General features: G+C 52.0%; 2 protein-coding genes across 2 annotated transcripts in view; one reads left to right on the top strand and one right to left on the bottom strand.

Annotated features, from left to right (window-relative positions):
- The window catches only part of TEX28 (testis expressed 28), a 15173-nt gene extending 9642 nt beyond the window's left edge, over positions 1-5531 (top strand). The window contains 2 exon segments of the mRNA XM_017516638.2: positions 4433-4568; positions 5175-5531. Of these exon segments, the coding sequence (XP_017372127.1) occupies positions 4433-4568; positions 5175-5531 (493 nt within the window).
- Positions 5532-5869: 338 nt separating this feature from the next.
- The window catches only part of LOC108294761 (medium-wave-sensitive opsin 1), a 14740-nt gene continuing 4095 nt past the window's right edge, over positions 5870-16514 (bottom strand). Inside the window, exons 2-6 of the mRNA XM_017516718.2 lie at positions 14292-14588; positions 12236-12404; positions 10611-10776; positions 8564-8803; positions 5870-6085 (exon numbers count right to left, since the gene is read on the bottom strand). Of these exons, the coding sequence (XP_017372207.1) occupies positions 5975-6085; positions 8564-8803; positions 10611-10776; positions 12236-12404; positions 14292-14588 (983 nt within the window). The 3' untranslated portion in view covers positions 5870-5974. The remainder of the gene's footprint in view (positions 6086-8563; positions 8804-10610; positions 10777-12235; positions 12405-14291; positions 14589-16514) is intronic.

Here is a 16514-nt window from a genome sequence, read left to right on the forward strand (position 1 = left end):
CTCAGCTCACTGCAACCTCCGCCTCCTGGGTTCAAGCGATTCTCCTGCCCCAGCCTCCCAAGTAGCTGTGACTACAGGTGTGCACCTCCACACCTGGCTGATTTTTGAATTTTTAGTAGAGATGAGGTTTCACCATGTGGGCCAGGATGTTCTCGATCTCTTGACCTTGGGATCTGCCCACCTCAGCCTCCCAAAGCTCTGGGATTACAGGCGTGAGCCATCGTGCCCGGCCAATGTCTTGGAATTATTAATAGCCGTGGTGGTTGCACAACACGGCATGTGCTAAGTGCTAGTGAATTGTTCACCTTAAAATCATTCATTTTATGTTATGTGAAATTTGCCTCAATAAAAGTGAAATAAAAAGGAAGCTGCTCAGGTGCTGAGCAGGCAAGACTTTCACTCTTGCTTTGTATTTCTGGCTGTATCCTCAAGTGGGCAGTCGTGAAATTTTCTTATAGTCTCCTGTCATACTGAAAAGGCCCTCAAGTAAATATGCCAGGTCTCTGTGCTTTTCCTTCTTTTCTGGACACCAGGTCCTTGTGGACATCCAGACCCTAGCTGCTCTGTCCCAAGAACGTTCTGGTATGTCTCACTTTGAGACAAGGCTCAGAGATAACAGGCTATGGTTACTGGAGGCTTCACTGTTGCTGTGGCCTCTCAGCCCCAGGGATCCAGCCTTGGGCTGACTTTCCTCAAGGTATCTGCTTAGGCCTTTGTTGCAGGCTCGGGTCGTGTTAACTTGAAGGCACAAGAACTTCCATTTCTTCCCAGATTTCTCCATGTCAGAGCATCCTGCATCTTTGGATCTCTGAGGTGGTCTGACCCAAGGTCTGAGCCGCTCTCTGAGCTGGTTCCTCCATCCCTATTGTGTTGAAGCAAAGCGCAGACATTTTATCAGTTCATCTGTAAATATTTCAGTGTGAACCTGAAATATGGATCACTTTGTTAACGTAGTCTAAATACCACACCAAAAATGTTTTAAAACAAGTCCACCGTGTTAAATATACAGTCGCTGTCACCTTATTGCGTCACACATGCCATCATTCCTTTTTATTTCTGAAGGATATTTTTTGCTGGGCACAGAATTGTAGGTTGGCACTTAATATTTTGAAATCATAAGCATTTTGAACAAACCATTCCCTTCTGGCTTCCATGGCTTCTGGTGAACAGGCAGCTGCCAGTCTTCTTGTTGCTCCTTGCATGACAGTTTCGTTTTCCTCAGGCTCCTTTTAAGATTGCTTTTTCTTTGGTGTTTAGTGGTTTTGCTATGATGATGTTTGGTGTGGTTGTTGTGTGTGTGTGCCGCTGACTCTCCCCTTGGTGTGATTTTCTTTGCATTCATCCTGCTTGCGGTTTGCATTGCTACTTGGGTTTATGGCTTCATGTCTCTCGTAAATTTTGGAAATTTTCAGCCATTATATTTTCAAATATTGATTCTGACCTAGTCTCTCATTTCTCCCCCTTTAAGGTCCCAGTTACATGTATGTTTGACCTTTCCACTGTATCCCTGCATCCCCTGGGTTCCTGTGTGAGCTGTCCTGGTGATTTTCCTCCCACTTAGGCTTCTGTTTTGTTGGCTGTTAACCCAGCTCCCCAAGGCCCCTCACTTTGGTACATTTGCTCAGAGCAAGCTCATCCATTCTGGCCACGTGCACCCATTGCCCCCATGCTACTGACCCATCCTACAGCTGTTTCTCCATCTCAGACCTTTCCTCCAAGTTTCGAGCCATGATTAGGTTCTAGCTCAATTTGCCAAAAGCAAATTCTCAGAAATGATCAAGAATATACTCTTTGTAGCCAGACGCAATGGCTCACGTCTGTAATCCCAGCACTTTGGGTGGCCAAGGTGGGCAGATCACCTGTGGTCAGGAGTTGGAGACAAGCTTGGCCAACATGGTGAAACCCCGTCTCTACTAAAAACACAAAAGTAAGCCAGGAGTGATGGCGCATGCTTGTAGTTCCAGCTACTCGGGAAGCTGAGGCAAGAGAATCGCTTGAACCCAGCAGGTGGAGGTTGCAGTGAGCCGAGATGGTGCTACTGCACTCTAGCCTGAGCAACAGAAATCTGTCTCCAAAAAAAAATATGGATCTATCTATCTATCTATCTATCTACACACACACACACACACACACACACACACACACACACACACACACAATTTCAATAAAGTTTAGAACACTTTGTGCTGGAGAGGGTGGTCTTAACAGCTTTGGTCTGTCTTGAGGTGTCTGGCTTGACTGGTCATCATTTTGTCTTCATAAGAGCATTCTTCAGAGTTGTCCATTTGCCTCTGTGACTATAAGAGTTGGAGGGAGAGGGGTCTGTGACCAAGGAAGAGAAGGGAGCATGGCTGCCAGAGGGCCAGGAGATGGGGGGCAGAGAGAAGGGGAGACTGAGAGAATGTCCTTATGAAAATATTGTTTACTAACATCTGAATAGACTATTCAGGAATGCATTCAAGAGTAGCTTCATGTATCTTTATAAATACATTGATGAAGAAGATTGACTTCATATTCCCGAGGACAGTTAAAATCTTGAATGTTCTCGCAGCTAGGTCGTTCATGTAAATGGAAAGAGTAAAGAGGAATCTATTTTCGGGGTGGCCGTCCTGCCGACCTACTCCCCGTCTCTGTAAGCAGTAGTCTGGTCCATGTTGTCCGCCGACTCCCTTCTCAACAGGGACCTGAGGCAGAGACAAATGGAACGTTCCTTGAAATGCTGTGAGGAACCGGCTTTTGACAAATTAGCTTTTGACAAATGAGCTGTCAGCTTATTTAGTGCCCAGAGGATTTCTCTGTGTGGGTGTCAGTCAAGTCCTTGGAGGGGGACCAAATAGAAGTTGTCACTGTTTTCCTTGTCTCTGTCAGCACCACTGTTTAGACCTCCTGCACCCCAGGCCTGCCGCCACCCTTCTGGCCCTCCTGGGCCGACAGCCCTACAGCCTATGGGTTCCATCACTCTCTGGTGCCTTCTGTCTTCTACCTAAGCGGTGGCCAGAGCCCCCTCACTGGCCCCCTGGCCTCTTTCTTTCTGGCCTGTTCTTTGTGGTGCCAAATGAGGAACTTCGAAGAAGTTTTTAAATTATGAAGTATTTCAAGCCCAGGGAAAATGTACAGGATAATATAATAAACAGCTCCATGTTTCTGAAATCTTAATATTTGCCATATTCACTTCAAATCTTATTTTTTTAGGAAATAAAACTTAAAAATATTCAGGTAAAGCTCTCGTTACTCCTTTCCAGCACCATCTCCCTTCCACTGGCCTCGCTATTCTCATTTGGGTGCTTATCTTTTCCATGCATGGTTTTATACTTTTCCTACTTATATAATTATATACACAACAGGTAGTGATTGTTTTCTTTTAGAGGTGGGGTCTCGCTCTGCTGCCCAGGCTGGAGTGCAGTGGCATGATGACAGCTCACTGCAGCCTCAAAATCCTGGGCTCAAGGAATCCTCCTGCCTCAGCCTCCAGAGTAGCTGAGATTACAGGCACGTGCCACCATGTCCAGATAATGTTTAATTTTTTTTTGTAGAGATGGGGTCTCACTGTGTTGCCCGGGCTGGTCTTGAATTCCTCCTGGCCTCGAGAAATCCCCTTGCCTTGGCCTCCCAAAACACTGGGATTGCAAGTGTGAACTACTGCACCTGGCCTGCTGGTGGTTTTTAACAGCTCTATTGAGATATAACTTACATATTATAAAATGCACAATTTTAACTTCATTTCAATGGTTTTTAGTAAATTTACTGAGTTCTGTGACTATTGCCAAGATTCACTTTTTTCTTTTTGTTTAAATAACAGCTTTATTGAGATATAATTCACATATCATAAAATTCACGAATCCATTTAAAGTGTACAGTTCACTGGTTTTTAGTATATTCACAGAGTTGTTCAACCATCACCACTATCAAATTCTGCAATATTTCTGTCAGCCCTAAAGCAGCCCTGTACTCATTAGCCACTCCCTACCCCCCACCCCCAGCCCCTGGCACCCACTAATCTGCTTCCTGTCTCTATGGATTTGCCTATTCTGGGCATGTCGTATTAATGGAATTGAAGTGGAATCTGTAGTAACTGCAGGCTCAACCTCGTGCTAAACACTGGTCCTGGGAGATTTGTGGAATTTGGGAGCACACACAGATAGTTCACAGTTTCATTTCTACAACTTCTAGCCTATGGCTATTTCTGTAAAGCTGTTACAAAAGAGTAACTACATATAAAATATATATGAATATTGGTGTGCATGTGGCTGGTGTGTGTTTGGGACATTCCCAGGCAGACCTGGAATGGGAGGCAGGCTTTCCCTTGAGCCTGGGAAGGGAGGAGGAAGGGAGAATCCGAACCCGAATCTAGTCTAGGTGCAGGACCCCTCGCTGTGGGCATGAGCTCTGGGCGAGGTACTGAAGGAATCTTACTTTCTCTTTTGTTCCCAAGACAAGTGTTGATGGAAGAACAGGTGAATGCTCGCCTGCAGGGACACCTGGATGAGATTTACAACCTCAAACACAATCTGGCCTGCATGGAGGAGAAAATGGCCTATCTATCTTATGAGAGAGCCAAGGAAATATGGGTGAGAACCTCCTGGGGGAGCCTTGTGAGGAGGACAGAGGGATGAGCGAATCCATTCTGATATCCCCAAACCAAAGCAAGACATGGGTCCTCGAGCTGCCCCCTCCTGAGGGTTCAGTGGCCACTCACACACGTGTCAGAGCTAGCAGCGTCTGATCTTTACACTCACGCTCTGCTTCCCACCATCTGGCTTAGCCGCTTTTGCTACTTCGGTGCTGCAGTGCTCACCAGTGAGCCTCTGACTCGGGAGATCTGGGCTGGCGCTGCTGCCTCTGCTGCTGCAGGTGTAGGGAGCGCCCTCTAAGAACCACTCCTTAGACCTGGCTTCCCTCTCCTCACTCTTCCATTCCCATAGCACCTACTCCCGTCCCCGGGTAGCTGTGTCCTGACCAGGTCCTTGACAGTGGGTAGGGGAGTGCGCCCGGGGCAGATGAAGCCTTCCCTGTTGCTGGAGCACCTGCGCCCTACCCTCTGCGTGGCTGTGCACTCGGCTCTGCTTCCCTCCTGGAAGACCCACTCCACAGTACTTGCTGCGCGCCCCTAGGAACTCAATGAACAACCACAGCTCTGCGCTGACTTCCAGTGCATGCATTTTCACCTCCTGCAGGAGATCATGGAGACCTTCAAAAGCCGAATATCCAAGCTGGAGACGCTACCGCAAGTCACCCAGCTGGAGGCAGCGGAGCACCTCCGAAGCCGTCCCCTACAGGTGGTGTTCAGGTTCCTGAGCCTGCTCCTGTCACTGACCACCGTCCTCTTGGTCTTTGTCTCCACCTTGTGTGCCTGCCCCTTGTCACTGGTCAACTCACGCCTGCGCACTTGCAGCATGCTGATGCTGATCGGGCTTGGGGTCCTGGCCTGGCAGAGGTGGCACAACATCCCTGCCATGGAGTGGCAGGCATGGGTCCCCTCCAGGTGGAGACTGTACTCCAAGGACTCTGAGTCTCTAGCAAATGGACCTTAAGGGGGCAGGAGGGCCACCTACCTTAGCTTGCTAGCTCGCTCCCTCCTCCTGGGTGTTGAGGGCATCCATCGAGCCCTCCCTAGACAGCCCCTCCACAGGTCTTACTTCCTGATTATGTAACCACCAACCCCTGTGAAATGGATGCAGATGCCCACCCGCCTCACACTTCTGTTTTGCCAGGATTCTTTCACACCCTTGGTAGACATGAGGCTCGGGAAAGATTGAAGTCTATGAAGCACTCTCTCCTCTTTACTCCCCTTGCGCTCTCTGAGACCCAGTGCCTGCACACGCAGAGGCTCAGGCGGCCCCAAACGGCAGTGAAAGCCTCTGCAACTTTGTTGGTTTTGGCAAAGATAAATTACATTTATTTCACAGGGATGGAGAAGGAGGGAAAGGGAGAGCTGGCCAAAGCCCCGGCGGGTGGGACAGTTAGGAGGCAGACCTCATGCAGGTGACACCGAGGACACAGATGAGACCTCTGTTTTGGAGGCGCTGGAGAGTTCAGAGCCATCGTCAACCTTCTTCCCAAAAAGCTGCAAGATGCAGTTTCGAAACTGGAAGGACAGAAAGTGTTATTGAGCAGAGCAGAGAAGGGTGGAGCCCGGTGCTGAGTGCACGCGCCCGAGCCTTCCCTTCGCATGGGGGATGGAGGAAGGCTCGGGTTACTTCTCCCTCACACGGGGGGTTGGCCGTGTAAGTCATCCGACTTAGCAGTTGATGGTGACTACACTGGGTTGAAGTGTGTCCCCCAGAAGATGTGTTCAGGTTAAGACGAAGTCACACTGGAGTAGGGTGGGCCCTAGTCGAATGACTGGTGTCCTGATAAGAAAAGAAACACTTGGACACGGACACACAGACAGAGGGAAGAAGCCCACGTGAAGATGAAGGCAGAGACTGGGCGACACACCTGGGAGTCAAGGAACACCGAGGACTGCCGGCAACCCTGGCATTGGCAGCAGAGACTGGGGCTGCTTCCCCTCTCAGCCTCCATGGGGAGCCTTTCCATTTGCCAACACCCTGATTTCAGACCAAGGCTTCCAGAACAGTGAGAGAATCCATTTCTGTCGTTTGAAGCCACTGAGTTTGTGGTAGTTTGTGATGGCAGCCCCAGGACACTCATCCACAGTGCCAGCTAAGGGGCAGTCGGGACCTATCCCCAGACTGTCTGGTGAGCAGCTCAGAGGAATGTTAGTGAAAAGGCACGTGGTTGTCATCTTGTTTCCAGTCCATGGATCTGGGGCAAGGTGAGGCCTAGATAATGACAATCTGGCCACGACCTCGTCTCTCCAGCCAAGGTCTTCCGGTACCAGGAGGGGTCTGTCTTTGCTGCGTCACCCCAAAGAGATCTGGGCCGTATGAATGTCTCAAGTCGTGTCTCTTGTGATCGCTGAACTAACCACAATGCTTTGAGGACCCAGAACAAAGGCATTTCCTAAATATTTCAGACCTACTCTTGACTTCCTCTACCTCCCGCTGTCATCAAAACTCTCAAAATTAAAAAAAAAGGTTGAAATCAATAACATAGGCCGGGTGTGGTGGCTCACACCTGTAATCCCAGCATTTTGGGAGGCTGAGGTGGGGAGATTACAAGGTCAGGAGTTCGAGACCATTCTGTCCAACATGATGAAAACCCATCTTTACTAAAAATAAAAAAATTAGCTGGGTGTGGTGGCGTGTGCCTGTAGTCCCAGCTACTCGGGAGGCTGAGGCAGCAGAATCGCTCTGGGAGGTAGAGGTTGCAGTGAGCCGAGATCACGCCACTGCACTCCAGCCTGGCAACAGAACAAGACTCTGTCTTAAAAAAAAAGAAAAAACAATTAATAGCATAACAGCAGAATCAGCTCGGCTGAAGAGCCGGGAGATAAGGCTTAGGAATCCATTCAGCAGCTGCTGCTTGAGCACCCACTGTGTGCCAGACTGTCCTGAGCAAAATTTCCTGTCCTCATGGAACTGCATTCCAGAAAATTCTCTCAGAATGTGGCAGGACAGGATAGTTACGTGGAAAGGGTGAAAACAAAGTTTGAGGCCTGGTGAGGTCCAGAAGTGCAGACGTCTGTGTAGGAGGGGACATCTGGAAGGGAGAATGGAAAGAATCCAGTAAAGACAGCACTTGGGAAGATAGTTTAGGATTCCAGAAACCCAAAAAAGCTCCTCTTGAAACACAGGAAACAGGGGTCAGGGATAGAACTACACTCTGGGCATCGGTGTGCTACAGCGAGTTCCCGGAAATCCACTGCAGGCCTGGTCCTGCTTACTGTGTGAAAGTCACCAGGGAAAATGAACCCTTAATGAACTCTGCAGGCGAGCCAAAGGGGATGGTGCCGTTGAGTGGCTCTGAGATGGAGGAGCAAAGAAGAGCCGAGTGGACGGGATGGGCTGGGGCGGGTGAAATGGGAGGTGCCTGCACACCCTTCTGGTCACCATCAAGTCACATCACAGCTGCGCTTGAATGGAACCTGCAGCCTTCGGTGGTGAGGGGATTTCGGTGTGTGAGCAGCTTGCCTCTGGGCCTGAACTAACCCACGAAGTCATGAAAGCTCCGGAACTCTTGGTCAACTGTAGCCAAGAAGGGCCGGCTTTTGTTCTTATGGGAAGACACATTTTAGAGGTTATGGTTTGAAAATGGAGAGATGGAGGCTGAGAAGAGTTGAGTCTGAACAGAAGAGGGGCACACATAGGCTGGATGTACCTAGGGCTCACCAACGCCAGGAGAGCCCCTGAAGCTCGGCAGCCACAGTTCTAGGGCCACCGGGAAGAAAGAGCATACGGCACACAGATGCTTTGGGAAATGCCACCCCCAGGCTGACACTATAAAGGATTCCAGAGGGCGCACCTAAGCCTTCTGCTAAGGGCCAGCTGGAGCTCTAGCTGGGTCTGGGCCACATGCTGAGCCTTTCCCAATCATTTCCCTGGAGGGTCCCCCAGATGGTCCGTGGGCTTCTCATCAGAGACATGACTCCAAGTGGAGCCATCACTGGGTCCTTCTAGGTCAGACAGCGTTTTCAGTGAGATCTGCGGATGGTCCTGCTTACCTGCCGGTTCATAAAGACATAGATAATGGGGTTGTAGATAGTGGCACTTTTGGCAAAGTAGGCTGGCAGGGCAGCCATCAGAGGGTGGAAGGCGTAGCCAGGGTTGGCAGCAGCAAAGCATGCGAAGAAGGTGTAGGGTCCCCAGCAGACACAGAACGTCAGGATCATCACCACCACCATGCGCGTCACTTCCTTCTCTGCCTTCTGGGTGGATTCAGACTCTTTCTGCTGCTTTGCCACCTGAGGGAGACAGGGACAGTGAGTCGGGGGTTGGGGGACAGCAAGAGGCAGGTGACCCAGGCATAGGGAGTTGTGGGAAGGAGAGGAGCCCAGCAGCCAGCTTCCAGCCCTGAGTCGAGCACAGCCGGTCTCAGGGAGACATGGCAGCCTTGGGCTGGCCCTGGGGGAGTTCTTCTAGAATTGGAGGTGGCACGCAGCTAGGCCTGGCCTAAGGTGACCCCAGAGCTGGACCAAACAAGCTCCTTTGCTTCACCTGATTCCTTAACGGACTGTCCTCTTCTGCGCCCAGGCCTGACATGGAGGCCTGAACTGATCTCCGGGAGTGGAGGATGAAGGAGCTAAGAAGATGGAGTTGGCGGGGGAGGCGAGAGCAGTGGCTGGTGGGGTGCCTGATGGCAGTGCCGAGCAATGCATACACTTCCTTCAGGCTTCCTAGGCCAGGCTGGCCACTCTGTGGGCTAAACCTGGACTCATGGAGATGCAGCTGAGGGCAGCTGTGGTGGGATGGCTCCTTCATGCCTCCGGGCAGAGGCACTGTTGGGGAGGTCACAGAGGCCAGCCACTGCCTGCCAGGGGTGAGGGACTGATGGCACACAGATGAGTGGGGATGAGAGAGGGACTGTGAGGGCTGGAATCCGGGGAGGGCCAGGCCAGAAGGGCTGGGGCCACATTCTGGAGCTGGGGCTCCACCAGCCCAGACTAATGGAGCCCAGGCCGTGCTTGGGTATCTGTGGGAGCCTTCAGCCCAAGGTGAGGGGGCTTATCACGGGCTCACAGACTCCTGGAGAGAGAGCTTGGCAGGCATGCCCATCCAATTGTGGACACAGGCGGCTTCATATAGGAAAGCTACCACCCTGAAGGGCCTTCCACGGCCCGTGCCAGGCAGGGCCCAGCAGCTAACAGACGGAACCAACCTTGCTCGTCTCCCTTGGCCTGATTTCCTGCAGGGGCTCCCAGTGGCAACCTAGCCTAGGGGTGGGGGGTGATGGCTGTGGACAGGATCAGCTTCCCAGGGCAGAGGGCCAGACACAGGGTGGAGAGTGGGCTCCACTCCTCGGTCAGCCCCACAGCCTATGAAAGGGACAAGGGTACTCCACGGGCAGCCTCATAAAAACACGCCTTGATTTGTAGCTTTCATCTGCTGATGTGGCTGCTCCACTCCACTCTGTGGGATAGGCAGCCTTTCCACCCTGGGGGGAACTGTCCAGGGTCAGGGCAGGGCACACCTCTGTTCCCTTAGTGGACTCCTCCAGGGAGGGAGTGGGCATCCTTTCCTATCCCACAGAGCTGACGACAAAGGGGCCGGGGCTGAAACTGCAGCCGGTGGTACTGCCCCAAAGGAATCGCCTGATTCTTCTCGCTGGATCTTAATATTTTCTTATAGGGGTAGAATCCTCTTCTCTAAGGATTTTTGAAAAAATAGTTTAGGAGGCCAGGTGCAGTAGCTCACGCCTGTAATCCCAGCACTTTGGGAGGCCGAGGCGGGTGGATCACCTGAGGTCAGGATTTCGAGACCAGCCTGACCAACATGATAAAACTCCATCTCTACTAAAAATACAAAAAAATTAGTAGGGCATGGTGGTGCAAGCCTGTAACCCCAGCTACTTGGGAGGCTGAGGCAGGAGAATCGCTTGAACCCGGGAGGTGGAGGTTGCAGTGAGCCGAGATTGTGCCACTGCACTCCAGCCTGGGTGACAAGACTCTGTCTCAAAAAAAATTTTTTTATAGTAGTCTCAGTGGACTGATTTGGGGGCAGAGAAGCTTAGGGGCAGGAGGGAGTAAGGCCAGGAGGGACAGGGTTGCTTACCGCTCGGATGGCCAGCCACACTTGGAGGTAGCAGAGCACAATGATGCTGAGTGGGAGGATGCAGCATGTGATCATGAGGACAATCATATAAGACTGCACCCCGGGGTACGAGCTGCCACTGAACACGTCTGGGCCGCAGGAAGTCTTCAGGCCATGGGGCCAGTACCTGGAGAGAAGGGCCAGCAGCCAGTCCTGATGCAGGGTGGGGTGACCCAGGACCCTCAGCCCAGGCCTGCCGATGACTCAGGTGGGGTTTTTTTTTTTTTTTTAATTAAGGTGAATTCACGTTGCATGAGATTACCCAATTTGAAGTGTTCAATTCTGTGGAATGGTCCATTCCCAATGCTGTGCAGTCACCACCTCTGCTTCCAGAACATTCTCATCGCCGCAGAAGGAAACTGTTGGGTCTTTGGTAAATCTTTGTCTGTTTTTTTTAGATGTCATGCCTCTCCTCTTTTTAAAATTGTGGTAAAATGCACATAACATAAAATGTGCCATTATAGGCCAGGCACAATGGCTCACGCCTATCCCAGCACATTGGGAGGCTGAGGCGGGAGGATTGCTTGAGCCCAGGAGTTCAAGACTAGCCTGGACCACATAGTGAGACTCTGTCTTTACAAAAAAAAATTAGCCGGGTGAACTGGGTGAGACCCTGTCTTTACAAAAAAAAAAAAAAATTAGCTGGGTGAAGTGGTGCACCTGCAGTCCCAGCTACTCAGGAGGCTGAGATGGGAGGATCACTTGTGCCCAGGAGGTCGAGGCTGCAGTGAGCCATAATTACACCACTGCACTGCAGCCTGGGTGACAGAGTGAGACCCTGTGCAACCATCTCCACTATCTGCTTCCAGAACATTTTCATCTCCCCAGGCACGCCCCCTTTTTACAAAGGGAAGAGTGTGTGAGGTTCCGTCTTGCCCTGACCTTCTAAGAACACCTGCGAAGAGCTGAGTCTTTTATCTGAGGTCAGCTAGACCATGACTGAGATAAACGGACCTGCTCACTGGGTGGCCTGGAGGATTAAATGGGATAACCCGCGGGAGAGCCTCCACCAGGTCAGCTTGCTACATGTTTGATAATGGGCAGCTGTGTGGGGCGTGGCGGGAGACAGAGACAGGCTTTCACCAGGTTCCCCAGAATGATGGAACGTTCCCGAAGAAAGAACATTCCCTTTCCAAACACCGCAAGAACTTATTCATGCACTTGTAAATAAAACAGTCAAATGCTGTCCCATCCAGTCCCTCCCAATCAAACATTTGAGCCCCTTGCTTGGCCAGGCCAGGACATGAGCTCTGCAGGCCCAGGTGGATCTATGACGCAAGCAGCGTCCGAAAGGTGTGGGGTGGGGGGTGCGGCAGCATGTGCAGGAAAGAGACGTGGAATGCAAACACGCTGTGCACTCACTGACAGCTGTGCTCATGGCCCGAGCTCACCGGCATTTCTCCGTGTGCTCCTGTGACCCGATTATGCTTGGGAGAAATATGTTTCCAGAGGTTTGGGGACCACAGAGCCAGATTCATACATTCATAGACATTGCACGCTGAGAGGGGCCCAGAGAAAGGAATGATTTGCCTCAAGGTCACAGAGTCTGACCCTGCCCACCCCGTCTTGCACCCGTGCCCCCTTACCTGCTCCAACCAAAGATGGGCGGGGCTGTCCACACAGCAGCCCAGATCCAGGAGAAGGCAACTCCCACGATGGCCAGCTTGGCATCAAATCTCATGTTGCCAAAGGGCTTGCAGACAACCAGCCACCTCTCCCAGGAAATGATGGCCAGGGACCAGAGACCCGTGATCCCTAGGGGAGAGCACACAGACGAGGGCTTTGAGCCGAAGCAGAGGTAGAACAGCCTCCGACATCACTGCTTCCTTCCCGGACCAGCTGATAGCTTTCAAAATCAGGAGGCCTCTGCCCACCTAGCTGCAAAACCTCATCCTCCAAAGAATGTTTTCAGGTCCAGGGCGAGTGGGCCTTGGGTCAGTTTGTTTCCCTAACTCCTGCTTTCTACTTCCTTCCGCATCTCACTCTGCCTCTTCGCCCACCTTGCTTCCCTACTGACCCCCGTTTTCCTCCTCTCCTCTCCGTTTCTTTCTTTCCTCAATTGCTCTCCCCCTGGAGCAGGAGCTTCGAGCTCCCGGTTTGGCCAGTGGGTTTCTTGCCAACCAGTCTTGGAATCTCGAAGCTGGGAACCAAACTCAGGGAGCTCTGTCCCCAACCTCCACACATCAGCGCCCACGAGGAAGCCAGACAGCCAGTAGCTGCGCCTGTTGGCCCAGAGGAGCCCTGTTAGCACCCCCTGCCCTCTTGGCCACGGCCCTTCCTCTAATGACGGAACTCTTGATGGCCACGTCCACAGCAGCATGGCCACACTGAGGAGCTATTGTCCCAGCCAAGAGCAAGGAATCAGGCTATGTCTAGTAACCTGCGCTCCTCCTTCCAGCACACCCCCACGTTCCTTTAGGCGAGTGTAAACGGCTCAGATTCTCCCCATTCCCTCTCTGCGGTAGGTGGAGACGGCTTCCCACTGTCCTGCCTAGACCCCAAAAGTCTGCACGCAGAATTCAGGGCTCCACCCACTGAGGTGGAAAAAGTGACATCTTTCTTTCCAACAACCTGGAACAGACACTGGGCATTTCCTTCCAATATGAACATGGCAGTATTAGCAGCACCCGTGACTTGGTCAGCAAGAGAGGTCACAGATGTTTTCCCATCAATTTACAGAGGTGGCAGACAGTTCGAATTTCACTTATTTCATCACTAATTTGAAATAGCAATGGTTGTCAGGCTGGATCCTGTTATTTAAAACTTTAGTGCTGAGTGGTGTCACTAATACTTTTAACACATGCTTTTATTTTTATTTACTTTTTGAGACAGGTCTTACTTTGTTGCCCAGGCTGAGGGCAGTGGTGCCATCACAGCTCACTGCAGCCTCGACCTCCCGAGCTCAAGCGATCCTCCCACCTCAGCCTCCTGGGTAGCTGGGACTACTGGTGTGCCACCACTCCCAGCGAAGTTTTTATTTGTTTTTATTGTTGTCCGGCAGCAGCGGCCGCTTGGTGGTACTCTGCCCACTGAGCTGCCAGCTGTTCCCAGCTGCTGCTTCTCCACCTGCCCCAGGCCCCTTCCTGTCGAAGAGGACTGGTGATGGCACTGTCTGGTCACCGTCTGGGTATAGGGCCCCTCCTTAGCACAGAGCCTGGCACATGGGTACCTCTTGGCCACTGCCTGCTGACCTGGGCGTAATCGTGGCCACAGAGATATGAGTGATGGGGATGGGAGAGGATCTGGGAATCGTGTCTCCCCCAGGAAAAGCAGATGCGGGTGAGCTGGAAGGGCAGCATCCTTGATTGCACAGGAGCTCTGCCCAGGGTGCCCAGAGGCCCTGCTCCCATGCTATTCTGGGACTGTCTGGTTCTGTGTCTGTCTCCTCCCACACCAGCCCCACAGCCCCAAACTGGCTGTCCCCGGGCAGAGCCTGACTCAAGAGTAGGAACTCAGGGTGTGCTGGACTCAAGGGAACTGAATTTCATGTGAGTGTTCAGATGGAAGCCTCCAAACCCTTCAGTATCTGGATGTGAGGGAGGCGGACCCACGGGAGAAGCTGGGCCCAGGTCATGCTGGAGTGGCCGGAGGGGTTCGCAGGGTGAGTGAACAGTTTCTGCTGAGCCTGGGCCCCAGGCTTACCACACAGGGAGACCGTGTAGCCCTCCAGGACACACATTGGGTGGCCCAGCACAAAGTAGCCGTAGATCTGGTTCACGATGCTGATAGTGCTGGCAATGACGGTTTCTGCCAGGTCAGCAACCGCCAGGTTCACCAGGATCCAGTTCAGAGGGTGGCGAAGCTTCTTGAACTTCATGGTGGCCACCAGCACCAGCCCATTCGTGAAGACGGATGCGACGACCACAAAGACCATCCAGACACTGGTGAGGTGGTACACCCATCTGGGAGCGATGTGGTAATTGGGGCCTTCAAAGGGGCCTGCGGGCAGGAGGCAGAGGAGAGAGAGGAGCTGGATGGCAGTACCACCTGTCTACACCGGTGCTGATCCCACCTCTCCCGGTTCCGTCAGGGCCTCCCCTCCCCCTCCCGCCCTCCTGCCCACTGCCCTTGCCTTTGCAATCGGCTCTGTCCCTCCAGCTTTGCCCATCCTCAGACAGCCTGCCCTCCATCCTGTCCCTCAAGCCAGAGGCCATCGCCTGCCGGTCTCCGCACTAGCACCTTGAACTTAACAGAACTCCTCATCACGTCCCCCATCTGATTCCCCACTCCCGGCGTGCAGAGTCACCCTGCTGCCATGCTCCCCCTTCCCTTCGCCCCTGCCCCACCTCCTACCTCCCAGAGTCCTCTGCCTTTCCATAGACAAACACTTTCCTCATGGAAAGACCAGCTCAGATGCCTTTGCCTTCCAGAAGCCTTTCCAGATTCCCCAGCTACTGGCAACTCAACCCCCTTGAGGGGAGGACCACCACCCACCTCGGTCACCTTCTGTCACATGTAAACATTCATGATGATCTGAATGTGTGTGCCCCCCATGAATTCCTGTGTTGAAATCCCAGCCCCGAAGGTGATGGCATTAGGAGGTGGGGCATTCGGCAGGTGATTTAGGTCATGTGTGCAGAGTGAGTGGGGCCCTGTGAATGGGGTTAGTGCCCTCATAACAGAGGCCCTAGAAGCTGGGGTTACAGGCTGCTCAGGAGGCCACCGTGGGAGGATCACTTGAGCCTTTAGGAACAGTTCAAATTAGCTAGGCACGGTGGCTCGTGCCTGTAATCCCAGCACTTTGGGAGGCTGGGGCAGGAGGGTCACTTGAGCCCAGTTCAAATCCAACCTGGGAAACATGGCAATGCCTCATGTAAAAAAAAAAAAAAAAAAAAAAAGAGTCCCTGGAGCGCTCTCTAGTTCTCTTTCTGCATGTGACGAGACAATGAGATGTTGGCAATCCGCAGCCAGGGAGAGGGCGCCCTGACTTCCAGCCTCCAGCGCGCTGAGAAACAAACGTTGTTTAAAAGCCACCCAATCTATAGTAATCTTTAAAAATTCTTTTGTTTTGTTTTGTTTTGTTCTGTTTTTTGAGACAGTCTTGCTCTGTCACCCAGGCTAGAGTGCAGTGGTGTGATCTCGGCCCACTGCAATGTCTGTCTCCTGGGTTCAAGCGATTCTCCTGCCTCAGCCTCCCAAATAGTAGCTGGGATTTACAGGCACCTGCCACCATGCCCGGCTAATTTTTGCATTTTTGGCAGACGTGGGGTTTTACCCTGTTGACCAGGCTGATCTCAAATTCCTGACTTCAAGAGATCCGCCCGCCTTGTCCTCCCAAAGGGCTGGGATCATAGCTGTGAGCCACTGTGCCTGGACTGGCCAGTACTGAGACACACTTACAAGTCTTGTCCTTCTCACCAGAGACTGTGACTCATTCATCTTCACTGAGTGTCCAGCACACAATAGATGCTCAGAAAATAAATGAATGAGGAAATTAATCGATGAATGTGTCATGAATGGAACTGTGTCCCCACCCAAATTCATATGTTGGAGTCCTAACCCCAATACCTCAGAATGTGACCATTTTTGGAGACAGGATCTTTACAGAGATGATCAAGCTTAAATGAGGTCATTAGGGTGGGCCCTAATCCAATATGACTGCTGTCCTGATTATGATTATGATTATGATGTATTTAGAGATACAGGCGGTCAGGCGCTGTGGCTCACGCTCTTAATCCCAGCACTTTGGGAGGCCGAGGCAGGTGAATCACTTGAGGTCAGGAGTTCAAAACTAGCCTGGCCATGGTGAAACCCCGTCTCCACTAAAAATACAAAAATGTTAGTGGGGCATGGTGGTGTGCGCCTGTAGTCCCAGCTACTTCGGAGGCTGAGGCAGGAGAATCACTTGAACCCAGGAGGCAGAGG

The sequence above is a fragment of the Cebus imitator genome, unplaced genomic scaffold (genome assembly GCF_001604975.1).
Source record: "Cebus imitator isolate Cc_AM_T3 unplaced genomic scaffold, Cebus_imitator-1.0 Scaffold599, whole genome shotgun sequence".
In the NCBI taxonomy this organism is placed as follows: domain Eukaryota; kingdom Metazoa; phylum Chordata; class Mammalia; order Primates; family Cebidae; genus Cebus; species Cebus imitator.